General features: G+C 40.8%; 1 protein-coding gene across 8 annotated transcripts in view; it reads right to left on the bottom strand.

Annotated features, from left to right (window-relative positions):
• Positions 1-1,074: 1,074 nt before the first annotated feature.
• The window catches only part of ACSL6 (acyl-CoA synthetase long chain family member 6), a 58,589-nt gene continuing 44,451 nt past the window's right edge, over positions 1,075-15,212 (bottom strand). For all 8 annotated transcript variants that reach the window (XM_032336800.1, XM_032336803.1, XM_032336799.1 and 5 more), the window contains 4 exons: positions 13,876-14,019; positions 12,762-12,863; positions 11,783-11,854; positions 1,075-1,541 (listed from right to left, as the gene is read on the bottom strand). In XM_032336800.1, the coding sequence (XP_032192691.1) occupies positions 1,404-1,541; positions 11,783-11,854; positions 12,762-12,863; positions 13,876-14,019 (456 nt within the window). In that variant the 3' untranslated portion in view covers positions 1,075-1,403. The remainder of the gene's footprint in view (positions 1,542-11,782; positions 11,855-12,761; positions 12,864-13,875; positions 14,020-15,212) is intronic.

The raw sequence follows: 15,212 nt of genomic DNA, 5'->3' as shown, positions 1-15,212 counted from the left end.
AATGCTTTTTTTTTTTTTTTTTTTTAACCAATAGCATTTATTTACAGCTTGGATTTGCTCCAGTAGAGAGGAACTTCTGGACTGTGAGCACTACACCTCCATGTCTGCTTGCAGAGTCCTGCCTCTACAGAAGAAAACACTTGCCTAGGGATGATTCCTTGAGCAGATGCAGTCTGTAGCTTGGAACTTAACTGCTATCCATGCTGACTTTAATTATACGAGATTGTCGGCACTCAGGTGCAAGAAGTATCTAAACACATGATGCAAGAAAGGAGGTTTCCCCGGTTAAGCTTAGAAGCATTTAAGGATTTTATGAATGGAATTATGACCTATGAGATATTCATCTATGATGGACTTAAAAGTTTTCTACGGGTATTTTGAAGAAGTTCTTCAAAATTAAGTTGTTGAAACCTGTTTTCTTTGGAAATAACATTCCCTCCTCCCCTTGTTCAGGATCATAGCCATATTGGGTTTCCCAGGCCTGGCATGGACATATTGAGAATGGAAGGCCTGAAGAACCCAGCAAGGAACATAGGGACATTAATTGCTCTCTATCCTGAGAAATAATTCTGGGTTTCTTTTCCCAAGTCTTCCCCATAGGTCCATTCATTGCGCAGTCAGTCAACCGACATCTTTTAGAATTCACTTGTAAGAAGTCCACAGATACACACATATTATCCTTGAAGTCTTTGTACATTTTTTTCTAGGTAGTTCCTGAAATTTTAATGAGTTTAATGAGAAAATGTATTGAAAGATCTTTGTAAAATGTTATATAAATATAACATTTGTTTCAAGAATATCTGAATTTGCATTTTTCATGAATAAAAGTAAAAATGAGAGGGAAAACTTGATTACATCAGTAAGAATTGTCATGTGAAGTTATTGTGAAGTTATGTAGAATGTGCATTATGGTTTTAGCATGATCCTGTACACATAGTTTTAATGTTTTAAGTCTGATTTAACTGTGATTTTGACAATCAGTTATTGAATGAGGTAGTCCACATTGTTAGAAATTTGCTGTGTCTGGTTACTATCTGATTACTATTCCACAAATAATTAAGTACAGTATATCAGTTATGTTTTTCCTTTATGTTTAATAGTTCTGTGAACATTGAGAATATATTACTTTTAGTGATACACAGTCCTTGAGAAAAGTCTTGATTTTTACATTGCCATCTGTGATATTTTTTAGCAGCTTGTTACAATATCATTTTAATAAAAATAAAGTGTACTCAGTGATGATAGAGAAAATATTGTTAAAGACCTCTTGGGACAGGAAAAGGCTCAATCATAAGCTCACGTGCTTATTCATTTTCAGCTGCATCATTCTGATTCATTACTTTCAAGAGTAACTACAGTATTGCTACACAGTCCATTATACTGAGAAGAACTTTCCTGGAACTTCACATGGAGATTGAATAAAGCTCTTCTATTTGTTTTTTGAAGTACTCTCTCAGCTCAGGTCTCTTAGCCTTTAGTGTTGGTGTCAGCAAGCCATTCTGAACTGAGAACATGTCAGAGTGGATGTGAATGGCTTTAACCTAAAAACCAAATGCAGAATATGTCTTTATCAGGAATACAACATAGCATTTATAGCACACATGATAAAAGTAAACAAGACATATAAGGATATATTGATACAGAAACACTGTACTCATTTAAAAGTCAAAATTACATTAAATAAACATTTCGGCCTATTTAACATGTCTGCAAGCCAACTTTTCCCCTTCCTATTTCTTCATTTAACCAGTTGACAGAAATGAACCGGCTGCTTTTTCTGTGCCAGGCACTGAGTATGCAGAGAAGAGTCATGAGTGCCCTTGCCCACAGGGGGTGCCTGATGGTACCCAGCAGAGCGGGCATAGAACAGTGATCAGTGAGGTATGCATAGAGTGACAGGTGCCGAACACAGTTATGGTAGAGGAGAAGAAGGAGCAGTGGAGAAGCCTTCCCAAATTCAGTGAGTGTTAAAGAACGAGTAAAAGTTAACCAGTAAAGGGGGGAGAGGTGGGTGGTATAGGGCATTCTAGGCGGAGGCAACCACAAGAACAAAGCTATGGGAGTAAGAAAGGAAATCAAAGGGGTTTCTGGTTGTAGTTACATGAAGTAGGAGGGAAAGGGGGTAAGGGATAGAGCTGAAGTGGTTGTGATGTGACCATTGACAGAGGAGCTCCAACTTTGGTCTGGAGTCAGTGGGAAGGCACTGAAAGTTCTTATACAGGGCAGTGACATGGACATTTCAGAAAGATACACATTTTAGAAAGATCTGTCCAAGAGAAATGTGAAATGTGAGAACGGTTTTTGAAAACATTACTATAAGATAGAAGGAAACCGGGGCGCCTGGATGACTTAGTGGGTTAAAGCCTCTACCTTCAGCTCAGGTCATGATCTCAGTGTCCTGGGATCAAGCCCCACATCAGGCTCTCTGCTCAGCGGGGAGCCTGCTTCCTCCTCTCTGACTGCCTCTCTGCCTATTTGTGATCTCTGTCTGTCGAATAAATAAATAAAATCTTAAAAAAAAAAAAAAAAGATACAGGGAAACCAATCGGAAGACTCTGGCCAATCCATGGGAGACAAGATCAGGACCTACTTATACTTAGAGCAATGGCACAGACAGACACAGTAAGCAGTTCTAAGAACCATTCAGTGGGCAAGAGGTAATAAAGTGGGGGGGGCAGCCTCCAGGACTCCCGGGTTTCTGATCTGGATGGATATATGGATGGTACTGCAATTCATGAGAGGAATATAAAATCTTGGTGGGACATGATGAGTCTATGTTTAAAAAAAAAAAAGGTCCTGCCATAGCTTTTATCAGAGCTACTCGGAGGAGGCATGAAGGGATCAGGTGTAGCAGTACACACTTCCTATTTCTATGAGACAGATCTTAGGCTCCCTCATGCAAAGTCCCTTTGCAAAATGCTGAAATGAGGACCAGAGATAGAAATTAACTAGGAGGGCCTGGGCAGACTCCTCCCACATGGGGCTCCATTTGAAAAGGTCATTGACAAGATTGAGAATCTTATGATCTGGGCTTGAGTTTAATTCTTGAGTGATACTGCCTCCAAGAAATTGTGTCCTAACAGCTGGATCTAAATTAAATGATTTTATTGTGATAATAGACCCGGATCATTAAATAGAAAACAATATGAATTGTTGCAATAGACATTTTAATAACAATTTCTATTGCACTTCTGAAAAATAAAAGTCACAGAAAAATAAAAATCACAATGTGACTACAAATACCATTTGCTAAACATAAATGTCATTTGTCTTTACATGTATATTATTCAAAGTCCAAAATGCAATTTTGAAACTGAAACAACAAATCTTTTCTCAGAATCTTCTGGCAGAAAAGTCTAAGTAGCAGCAGTAAGAAGTGCAGCAAATCCTAACTACTCCCTAGGTATGTACAGGTGACCTTTGAACAACAATGGAGTTGTGCAGAGCAAGTGAAGATTTGTGCGTAAATTTTGATTCCCCCAGAACTTAACTATCAATAGCCAACAGGTGACTGGAAGCTTTACTAATAACATAACTAGTTGATTAATACATAATTAGTATGTTATACGTATGATATACTGTATTCTTATAATAAAGAAAGCTAGAGAAAAGAAAATGTTAGAAAATCTTAAGGAAAAAAAGAACATCATAAGGAAGAGAAAATATATTTACAGTACTATATTGTATTTATTGGAAGGGAAAAAAGCCACGTCTAAGTGACCCCTTCAGTTCAAATTTGCATTGTTTAATAGTCAACTGTCACAGACACTTGGAAAATTAACTCAAAGTGTGTTAAATACACATATACATTCATTTGTTGTTTTGTGTAATTGATATTTATTGAGCAACTCCTTTGTATCAGATATGTGTCAGGCATTAGGGATACAAAGAATAACAGGACACAGTCCCTGCCCACATCAATTTATAATCTAATGACAGATGCTGCTATATTACTTTGTAGTGACAGTATTATATTGTTACTACAGGGACAAAGCACAAGGAAGGTCACCATTCTCAGGCAGAATCAGTTGCTTTCACAATACCCAGTCCTGACTCCTTCCATACTGATAAAACCTTGATTTGGTTTGGGGCCAAAATGTTCTATGCCAACCATGACAAATCACCTTTCCTGGTTTCCCAGCCACTGCAGCTAGGGGACAGTCATGAGATCTATTTTTGGCTAGTGAGAAGGGAAAAGTTTTTGCTTTTGTAGTAAATGGTTCAGACATAGCTATCTCCACCCACTCTCTTTTTTCCTTCTTTGAATATGGACAATGTCCAAAGTTGTAGTGGCCACTTTGTGATAAGCCAACATACTAAGAATGGAGAGTGGAAAGACCGGCAGAGTCTAGGTCTTTGAGGACCTGTACCTTCCTTGGACTGCCTATCATCGCACTTCTTATGCGAGAAAAAACAAAACACATCCAAGTGTTTAAGACATTGTGGCTTTTCTGTTAGAGCTGAATGCAGTTCTGATACAGCACCCATCCCAGGCTTGGGGAGGGTTCATTGAAAAGAGATGCTACAGTGGACCTTGAAGGATAAGTCAGCTTTAGCCCAATGAAGACAGCAAGGGGAAGGAGCAGTGGTTGCTAGATGGCCCAAGGAGAGGAGGGTGCTCTAGGTAGAAGTAATATGTGCCAAAGCACATTTGGATCACTCTATGTGTAGGCTGAAGCATATGGTATCACTGGAGAATAAAGCTATTTGGGGCTGGAGAGATACCCTGGGAGCAAGTTATAAAGGATTAAGATGCCAAAGCAGAGTCTGGACATAATTCTTTCAATAATTCTTAAGCAGTGAGAGACAGAATGGCTCTTTGGAAAAACCACTGTGCTAAGGATGGACTGAAGTGAGGTTAAAGTGGAAATGGCAAGACCAACCAAGAGACAAGACCGAGGGTGACCTGGACTCTAAAAGTTGGCTCTGGAGATAGAAATAGATTGGGGGATAGAAAGAATAGGACTTATAATTTGCTTGGGTAAGTGGTAGAGAAAGAGATATTAAGAATGGTTCTAGGTTTCTGTTTGAGAAGAAAAACTGGAGGAGCAGGAAGATTCTTTGGAGGAGGGAAGATCAAGTATTTGTGTTAAAGTCCGAAATGATTCTGAGACAACCAAGGGGTTACTACTGGATATATTAGTATCAGTATGCAGGACAGAGCAACAGCCTGGGCTTGAGATAGAGGAGTGACTTGATGAGTAGAAAGGTACTGGAGTGTGGGTTACAAACACCAGGAGGACAAGAATGAGAGGTCACTCTGTCAGATGCTACTGTCATAGAAGAACTGTTCATAAAATCAATGGAAACAATCAGGAAATGACTTATTTCAAAAATCAATATTTGTACCACCTCACACATATTTAGGATGACTATTATCCAAAAAAACAGAAAACAACAAGCATTGGTGAGGATGTGGAGAAAGCTAAACCCTTGGGCACTGTTGGCAGGAATGTAAAATGGTGCAGTCATTGTGGAAAACAATACAGCAGTTCCTCAAAAAATTAAATATAGAACTACCACATGACCCAACAATTGCACTTCTGGGTTGATAGCCAAAAGAACCGAAAGCAAGATCTGGAGAAAAGACACTTGTACAATCATGTTCATAGCAACATGGTTCATAGTAGTCAAGACATGGAAGCAATCAAATGTCCACTTGACAGATGGATAAGCAAAATGTGCTTATATACATACAGTGGAATATTACTCGCTATAAAAGGGAAGGAAGTTCTGACATGTGCTACAACATGGATGAAGCTTGAAGACATTATGCTAAGTGAAATAAGCCACTCACAAAAAGATAAATATGGCATGATTCTACTGACATGAAGTACTTAGAGTAACCAGTCATAGAGACAGAGAGTAAACTGGTGGTTGCCAGAGGCTGGGGGTGGGGTGGGGGGCTGGGAGTTACTATTTAATGGGGATGGAGTTTCACATTTACAAGATGAGAAGACTTATGGAGATGGAGGGTGGTGATGATTGCACAACATCACAAACACATCTAATGCTACTAGACTGTACACTTAAAAACGGTTAAGATGGTAAATTTTATGTTATGTGCATATCACCACAATAAAAAAAATGAGAAAAAAATTAGTGTATGCAAATTAGTTGCAAAATGTCCAGCATGTCAGTGATTGTCTTCAAAACCTCTGATGTTAACAGTCTTGTGTCCTGGTAGGTGGGCCTTTTGAGATGGCCAAGAATTCTTTGCTCTGAAAACTCAGCATTATTCAGATAAAAAAACCAATATACAAAGAAGATCCCTAAAACAGCTAACTATATTCCCAACTTCCTAAAAGTCCAAAAGGAAAAATCCTAACCAATTCTTAAAATTCTAAAAAATTTTAAACCTATGCTTGTAATTTAAAAATGTGAAATCTTTCAAATGAGCACACATTATTAATAAATCAGATTCACTTTGTCTCTTAGACATTTGTTCAAATGAAGGATTCACTTTTGCTACAGAAAAAACAGCATTTTAAGGATTCGAGTGTGTAGGGGAGAGGTGAAGAGAGAACATTAGGCTAAAACCAGAGCTAGCATTATAGTTAGCTGCCTCAACTTTACTCACAAAGGATTTCTGCTTGGATAACTGATATAAATAGATGGAAATCTGAGGTTCTTAGCTAAAAGGGGTATTGTCAAATGTTTCAAAATTAGGTAAGGTTCTTGTAAAAAATGTCTTGCTTGGAAACTCCCTCACTGTTATTGATGTTCAAATAAGCAAGGATTTGGTAAGGAATAGGCTGCCATTTTTGTACCCTCTGGAATATATTTTTTAAAATTTTTCTTTATTAAACATTAACCATTCTAGAGGACCCAAAATTCACTGGAAATAGGTCCCAAGGGTGATATTTTCAGACAGAGTGCACTGAAAAGCTGGGGTTCTGCGGAGGCCCCTGCTGGGGGTGCTGTGGTGGGGAAGGCAGGTATAGATAAGTGGGGGTGTGGTGAGGTTGGTGAGAAGCAGAGGTGTGTGGAGGTGGGGTGGAGGAGGGATAAAGTGAGGTGCTTGGGTTGGGGAGCAGGGGGAGAGAGGTTCTGGTTCCAGCCCCAACCCCACCAGGGCAGCACTGCTCCATTGTTTGGTACAAGCTCGACTTTTCAGATAAGATTCCATCTAAGCTCTGGTGTTTAAAGAAGTTTGGAAATCACCATTAGACAACAAAAGTAATTAGCCTGAAGAAGACATGAACACAATCTGAGTCAAACTTAATCTTCGATTCTGCAAATTAATTTATTATTTCATGTTTACGTAAGGTCATAAAATGAAAAGCTGAAAGTAGTGCTAATTTCCTTAACTATTTTTTCCCCTAAAGTTCTCTTCTGATAGAAATGGTACCACATAAAGACTTCTGGTAAGTGCAAAAGCCAACCTTTTTTTGTAAATGAAATGAATAATGTAATTTTAAAAGGAAAAGCAGAAGCCAAGATACAATATCTGCAGCCTGGGTTTCAGCTCATCTAAGCCCCTCACAGCCTGTGGAGAACACGGTGAAATTGGAACTAGAGTGTATGTTCAGTGCAGGGCTTGGGGTGAGCACCTTTGAAAATCTAGCAGTGACACACAGAAGCTACAAATGATAAAGTACAGGGAAGATGAATTTCATAGGGAGAGCTATAGAATGCTATTTAGATGCTCAGTAGACTAGAAAAGAAAACGTTATGATCTTAGGAACAAAGGACTGAAACAGCAGGTAGATGTCACAGCAAGCCTAAGGGCTGACTGGGGCATCAGCAGTTCAGTGTGGCTCACTACAAAATAGTTTCTGCTTGCAGATAGGGAGCAGCACTAAATACAGCCTTGCAGGAAGCCAAGGCATAGGGTGCCTTTAACTCCCTTAGTGAGTGGCTGAGAGTGGCTCTGTGGCCTGGCTGCCGGGCCCTGTATCAGGCTGACCTACAGCTCTGGGTCTGTTTGAATTCTTCCATGAAAATACCTATACACTCTCTGATATGAGGAGTTTGAGAGGCAGGGCAGGGGAGTCATGGGAGACAGGGAGGGAAAAAAATGAAACACGATGGGACAGGGGAGGCAGACAAACCATAAGAGACTCTTACTCTCAGGAAACAAACTGAGAGTTTGTTGAGAGGGGGAGGGATGGGGTGGCTGGATGATGGACATTGAAGAAGGTATGTGCTACAGTGAGTGCTGTGAATTGTGTAAGACTGACGATTCACAGACCTGTACTCCTGAAGCAAATAATACATTATCTGTTAATTAAAAAAAAAGAAAGAAAGAAAGAAAGAAAGAAAGAAAATACCTATACAAACTGCCTGAGTGAATAAAAGTCCAGTCAGTAAGTAGGGGAAAAAAATGGATCAAACCAGTACTTTAACTAACGCTGAGCTCAACTGTAGGTCCCAAACTCAGTTGTTTTTTTTTTTTTTAAAGAAGGAAACCAATGTTAAAACCAATTTTAATTTTCTATAATTACGTATTTTCTAATAAAACCAAACTATAGATTTGTGGGGGGAAAAAAAGGAATGAGAATCTTTATTCTCCCTTCAGGCCTAACACCATGTGAAACTCATTTTCCAATTTTTAATAAGCAAAGCAATTTTTTAAAGATTTATCAATTTATTTGATAGAGTGTGTGCGCATGCATACACACATGAGTGGGGGGAGGGTCACAGAGCGAGGGAGAGAACCCCAACCAGACTCCTGCTGAGTGCAGGGCTTGATCCCAGGACCCTGAGATCATGACTTGGGCCAAAATCGAGAGTCAGCTGCTCAACTGCCTGAGCCACCCAGGCGCCCCAATAAGCAAAATTTTTGTTAAGGAAGGAAATGCTAATGTTAGCTTCCTTTCTGAAACTACACTCTTGCCACTGAAAAGTGATTCCAAAGGGTTTTTTTTTTTAGTTTAGAAATACTGTAACTTTTATATATTATATTGAGTTAAAATACCTCAAAAGTGTAATTTATGCTAACTCATTAAAGCACAAAACTTTTCATAATTCTGAAGAAACATGGTATTTTAAATTTTCAATGGTATTACTGAATCAAACGCATAATGTTGCTTGGAGATAATAAACACAGAGTGAATAATTTAGGACTGAAGAGATAAAGTAAAAACAAAACCCATTGTAATTAGGCAAATGCTCTATTCATTCATGTCATTCTTTTTTTTTTTTTTTTACATTTCTGATTTAAAGGCAAATTGGTTAGGTAAGCATTCCACTTAGTGACAGGAAACACAATAACATATTTTGGTGAGAGTTTCACATCAGAATATGAAAAATCTATCAAGTGTCAAAGTTCACTTGTTATTGTCTCCACAAACTAATAAGGCATATAAATGTCAAGAAAATGGTTAAATCATTGCTAAGTATGCTCAAAAACTTCCTGGGTACCTAAACATTTTAATTATCGATAGAGTGATTTTAAATGCTTCCTATATATTCCTTAAAATAGATCTTCCAAAGATCTCCATAAAGAAATAATGATTGGCCTCATTCTAAGAAATTGTCTGTTTCCGGAAATTAAATTACATTAATTTTTTATCTAATTCAAATGTTAATTCAGATCAACCCTGCTCAGTGAGCCTGAACTCTTAAAGCTTTTGGTGAATGATTTAAGCCTTGTAGGCTTGTATATCTATTTGTGTTTGTGTGGTTTTAAAAAAAACTAGTATTAAACCTTAAATGATGACTCATTTTTGAGGAAAAGGGAAAAGGACAAGCTGACAGTGGACTGTGGGTTAACTTAAATGATTTATATTGATCTCTGGAACACAACTGGGAGCACACCATCCTCGGGCAGGAGGCCCGGTTTTCACTCTCCAGAGGTCGGCTGAGGGCATGCGCTGCTTGTTGGTATAGGATGCACAGACCAACAAAAAGGAAAAGGAGAACAGAGAAAATGAAGTGGTGACACCCTTGGCGATAAAGCTCAGGTCTTTGGGATCTTTGGGATCCCCACATGACTTCCCTGTATTTGAGGTTACCATGGTGAAGGCAGATTAAGAGCAGAAACTACTTAAGTGGTATGGGAAGACAAGAATACCTCTCTTCTCAGGTTGCCTGGGTGGCTCAGTGGGTTAAGCCTCTGCCTTCGGCTCAGGTCATGATCTCAGGGTCCTGGGATGGAGCCCTGCATCCCTGCATCAGCCTCTGCTCAGCAGGGAGCCTGCTGCTTCTCTCTCTCTGCCTGCCTCTCTGCCTACTTCTGATCTCTCTGTCAAATAAATAAATAAAATCTTAAAAAAAAAAAAGACTACCTCTCCTCTCAGTAAGGGTCTAATCTGAGCAACGGTTAACACCTGAAACTTCACCAAAGGTCCCCTTTCAGCGTAATCTTTAGAGGTGATGATGGGTGGTCTTTTGCTTAGCATGGAAATGCTAAGATTCTCCATGTGCTGGGGCAGGTTATGCTGCCCAAACCCAGCAGGGGGCGTGCCAGCCTCGGGAATCTCAAGGTAGTGGCAGGAACCAATCAGCTTCAGCAATGCCCTCAGAGCCCCTGTAGCTCTCCATTCAGAGGAAGACCCAGGCCCAGAACAAAGGGGTCTTGGACCACCCATCTGTGTTCCCTGCTCTACGTCATCATGTGATCCAGTCACACAGAAACCATTAATGGAAGGGCAATGAAATCAGTTCTAGCAAATTTAGAAATTTAAATAATGATGCCAGAAATGAACTTTCATTTAGAAAGAGAAATATAACTTGACTGAATCCCTCTGACTTTATAATTTTTTAAAATGAAGATTTAATTCATCCAAGCCTTTTTTTTTTTTTTTTTTTGCCTTAGATGCTGACAGATGAGGGTAAAGCCCTGTTTCTCAAACTAGATTCATATAAAGATCTATTTCAAGGAAAATAATTCTGAAACTGTGTTTACATTCCATCAGTTTGAAACTTAAGAAATTAAAGTCTGACTCTGTGGACGTGGTTTCTAATCACAAATACCTGCTATAAGAGTTTTTACATTTGAAACTGGTTTAAAAATGTTTTCAGGTTATCATCAAAATAAACATACAAAATTTAAAATTCTCATAAACCCTGCAGATCCTTAACACTAACACTGTATTTGGGAGCCCTACTGGAGAAACACAATTTTATTACAAACGATTATGTTAAAGACAGGCAGGAAATTTTTTTAAAAATCAGAGTGTGTCTATTTCTCTATTTGAATAATTTTTCTTTTTGAATTTTTGACTAAAGGGGATGTATAAATGGTGTAGATAAGTAGGATCAAGGGCACTTCTGAACTCAGTTACAGTAAGAACCCCAAACTTGCAAAGAGAAAGGGTCTAAGAGGACCACTTGCTGTGTCATCTCCTAACACATTCTGTGTTTCTTCCTCTTCGTGGTAGACACGCGGGGCGGAGAGATCACTGGCCCGAGGAACATGACCTTTCCGATGTCCTAGCAAGTCATCTTGTCTGCTGCAGCCAAGAAGACAGTCCCCATAAAAATAAAAATAAGAGAGGACTCTGGTCTTGAGTACTGCAGTCAGGCTGGAGACAGGCCAACCATGTGCACACATGCTCTGCTGTGTGACAGCAAGGTAATATTTCAGCGTTAGGAACGTCTGTGATTATGAGGACAGCAAGCACGGTCTCACTTGACATATGACCTATTTTAGTGGAGAACGAAGGCTGCTACAAAGTTGGCTTGGAACAGGACTTCAGGGGTCTTGTCAGTACACAGCCTGTCTGAGGGCAGCAGCATACGGGGGTGGAGAATCTAGGTCAGGGTCACCATGGCTGAGTTTAATTTTCAGCACTGCATGAAGGGTTGTAACGAGTATGGGGAAGGTAATATTTACCTGTTCGAATGAATGGAGTCCACTCTGTTTTCCTAACCTCACCATATCTTCCAAAATGGCTTTTTTCAGCTCCTGAATTGGACCATAGAGAAAAAAATGACAAGGCAAAAACACATTTCAAAATGGAGGTAGAGGAAACAGCGAGTCTTCAGCAAAGTACGACCAACCCCCACCTCTGCCCCTCTCTTCTGGGGCTGACACTCCCAGGCGGCACCCAGTCACCACCTCTCATCAGGCAAGCAAGTGCCAGGCATGACCAAATGAGTGACCAGGAACAGGCTAAGGGACCATTCCATTTTTTAAAGTGGTTCTCTGGTCAACCCGGTGAGTCCCAGGAACCCTGTCTCTCCCAGAAGGGCCCAGGATCCAGTGGGAGTGCTCGGGACCATGGGTACTGCTGAACATGGACCATGTGCCTGGACGAGGTAATGTTGAGCCAGAACAGCAATCTCTTCCAGAGGACTCTACCCGTGCCTGAGAAGTTTTGGGCAGGTGGCAACGGCTAAAGCTCTAAGCAGGAAGAAAGGAGTTTATTTATTTATTTTTTTTAGTCAGCTCCATGACTGTCTGAGTCCAGTGCATACAAAAGCCACTTCACATTTGGAAAGAGCAAGGCCAGTGAGTCAGAAGGCCGATACTCACACCTGACACTGCTCTAACCAGCAGTGTCAGCTGTGCAGCCTTGGGTCAGCTACCTCCCTCCCTCTCTAGACCCAACTGCGAGCTGCCGGACAGCAGGGCTGGGCAAGCTTTCTGTAACATCTTTCTCCAATAGTTCAATAGTCTATCAAACTTTCTAAGAAGAAATCTGCATTCCTCCAACCACAGTAACAAAAAGACAAACCTCTGGTTTAAGATTTCTACCACTTATAAAATAAAGTTAGAAATGTCCCTATAGGTTCAAATTCTACTGGTCTACTGCGTTTCTGCCTTCCTGTTACCCAGTAGCATCGGAAGGTCCAGCAACCAAGGTACAGACCTTATTTGCACAGAGCTCTGCGTATGACCCTTCAATTCCTCTCTTCTGGGCCCAACAGGGCATGACTTCAGGGTCTGGCACAACAATACCCACCAAAAAGGCCTGCAATCCCAACCAAAGGAAAACATAGTCAAGACAAAAGCTTTCCAAGTGGTTATTTGTGGTCCAGCATTAAAAATAATCTCCTGTTATTCTCAGATTCCACCTTCTTCTAAAAGTAAGTATATGCTTATGTTATGAAACATTTCTACCAATATGGCACACATTCTTGACTGTTTACTTTCTGACATATTTCCTTAACTTGGTTAACAAGAATTAATAAAGGGTAAACTTAAGGATATTAAGAATCAGTAAAGTTTAATTCTCATGCCAATCCCATGAGTACACCTTTAAGATGTCAGTCAAACAATTCTATGAACCCAAACACATATATTTCTCAAGGTTTCCCAAATCATTTGGAAATTGTTTTATTAATATGGCCCCCATTCATGAAGAACTCCATTTTAAGCTTCGAAAGGATTTTCTTTAAAATAATTTAATAATATTTGCCTAATGAATCCAATGACAGCACAAAATACATTCACAGTAACCTTTCTGAGTTCAAGTCTAAATGATGTTGAAAGCAGAATAAATATAAATCCTCTCTAATAATTTAATCCTAACTATCTTAACATATTAGCCATATATACAGAGAGGGAGAGCTATATTAGTAACAGTACCATTATTTGCAATACTGTATCCATTTATCTGTAGACCTCATCTGCATTTTTAAGATTAAAGAGCAGAAGAAACCCTGAATCTGGCTTTAGCATCTTATCTCAATATCCCTCTTGGAAGTAGGTGGAGCCCAAGTTAAAAGCAGTGGGAATGTTCATTACCACTACTTCAAGCAACTTTTTCACCTAATCACAGTTTATCAAACTCTACAAGTGAGATTTCTCCTTCAAAAGGAATTTTCTCTCACAATCTAATATGCAGAATACCAGTGTCTGATTGGAAAACAATGTTTATTACAACAGCCAAATACCAAATACTCAGGAAGTTATTCCCAAATAACTCCAGATTTTTTAGCAGGCCCAGTATGCATGAGAGGGCTGAAGCACAGGAGACTCACCTTCAAGCTGTCCCCGTGGACATAGATTTGTGCCACAGGCTCACTCCGGATATAGATGTTCTCAATCTTCTCAGGCGCCACATACTCTCCCTGAGCAAGTTTAAATATGTGCTTCTTCCGATCAATAACTTTAAGAGTCCCTGCCTGTGGAGTTGGACAAACTGCTTCAGGAAAAGATAGCATTCTTGAATCTAAACGCCTCACTCATCAGTGCCATAGCCCCTCACCCCTGCCTTGTCCCCCCTGCAAACCCCACTGGATCTGGGCCTCCGCCTGAGGCCTCTGCCATTACACAGCCCCCTTGTGGCTAGAGAGGGCCAACACAAACCACAAACCACGGGTTGACGGCTCTAGAAATCTGCTAAGACACTGAGTGCCCACTGTCCTTTCCCCTCAGCACTTACCCCGCCTCCCACTCCCCACCCTCATGCCCAGCAAACGGGTGTCCTCCTCCTCAGAAGGCCTGCCTACCTTCCCCTCTCACCCAAGCTGCCTCTTTTCTCGCCACCATCTTCATATTCACTCCCTTGAATGATGCTTAGGCCTTTCTGCCCAGCTACTGCCTCTGCTCCCAAAAAGTGGCCTCTCCATCCCTCAGCAAACAGCAGACCTTGGCAGAGGTCCCCCGGGGACTCTCCCTGACAGACCAGATGGTATGCAGAGTTGTCACCTCTCCAGGACCTCGGCAGCAGGCAGGCCACCCCTTGAGCAGTGAGTACTTGTGTTCCTGGCCACAGACTTCCCTAACTCCCTCTGACCTTTCTGAGTTTCTCAGGGGAACTGGTATATCTCCTTCCTTTGGCTCAACCCTTGAATGTTGTACTTTCTTCACCTCCACTGACAACACTCCTTGAAATAACCGCCATTTGTTTCTTCATTGGCCACTCCCACAACTGCCTAAGTGTCCAGCCAAACCTCTTCACCAAATTCCAAACCCAGGACCTAACACTCAGGAGGCTTCAGAAACCAGACTGTTCGCCCTGCAGGACACAGCAGGAAGCCCATCATTGTCCTCCTCATGCCTGTCCCTCCCTCCAAGCCCCATACTTGGAGATGGCCTCTCTGTTTGCCTCTCCTAGAACTGCTGGCCATCAGGCTCATTGTCCTCAACCACAAATCCCTCCCACACCCATCTCCTTCACCCATCAAAACCCCTTCCTAACTGGATTTCTGCATATCCTCTGTCCCTCCTCCATCTGTTTAATTGGCCAAAGCAGAGCAAAGTCTCCAGAAAAGAAAAACGAGCAGGCCCTGTTTCATTCAAAACCCAGGCTGCACCTTAGGTGCTTTCTGTACACTGGCTTCTTTGACCCTCACGGTACCCCCTGAGTGGGGCA

The sequence above is a fragment of the Mustela erminea genome, chromosome 3 (genome assembly GCF_009829155.1).
Source record: "Mustela erminea isolate mMusErm1 chromosome 3, mMusErm1.Pri, whole genome shotgun sequence".
Lineage (NCBI taxonomy): Eukaryota > Metazoa > Chordata > Mammalia > Carnivora > Mustelidae > Mustela > Mustela erminea.
This window is presented reverse-complemented; position numbering and strand designations above follow the sequence as displayed.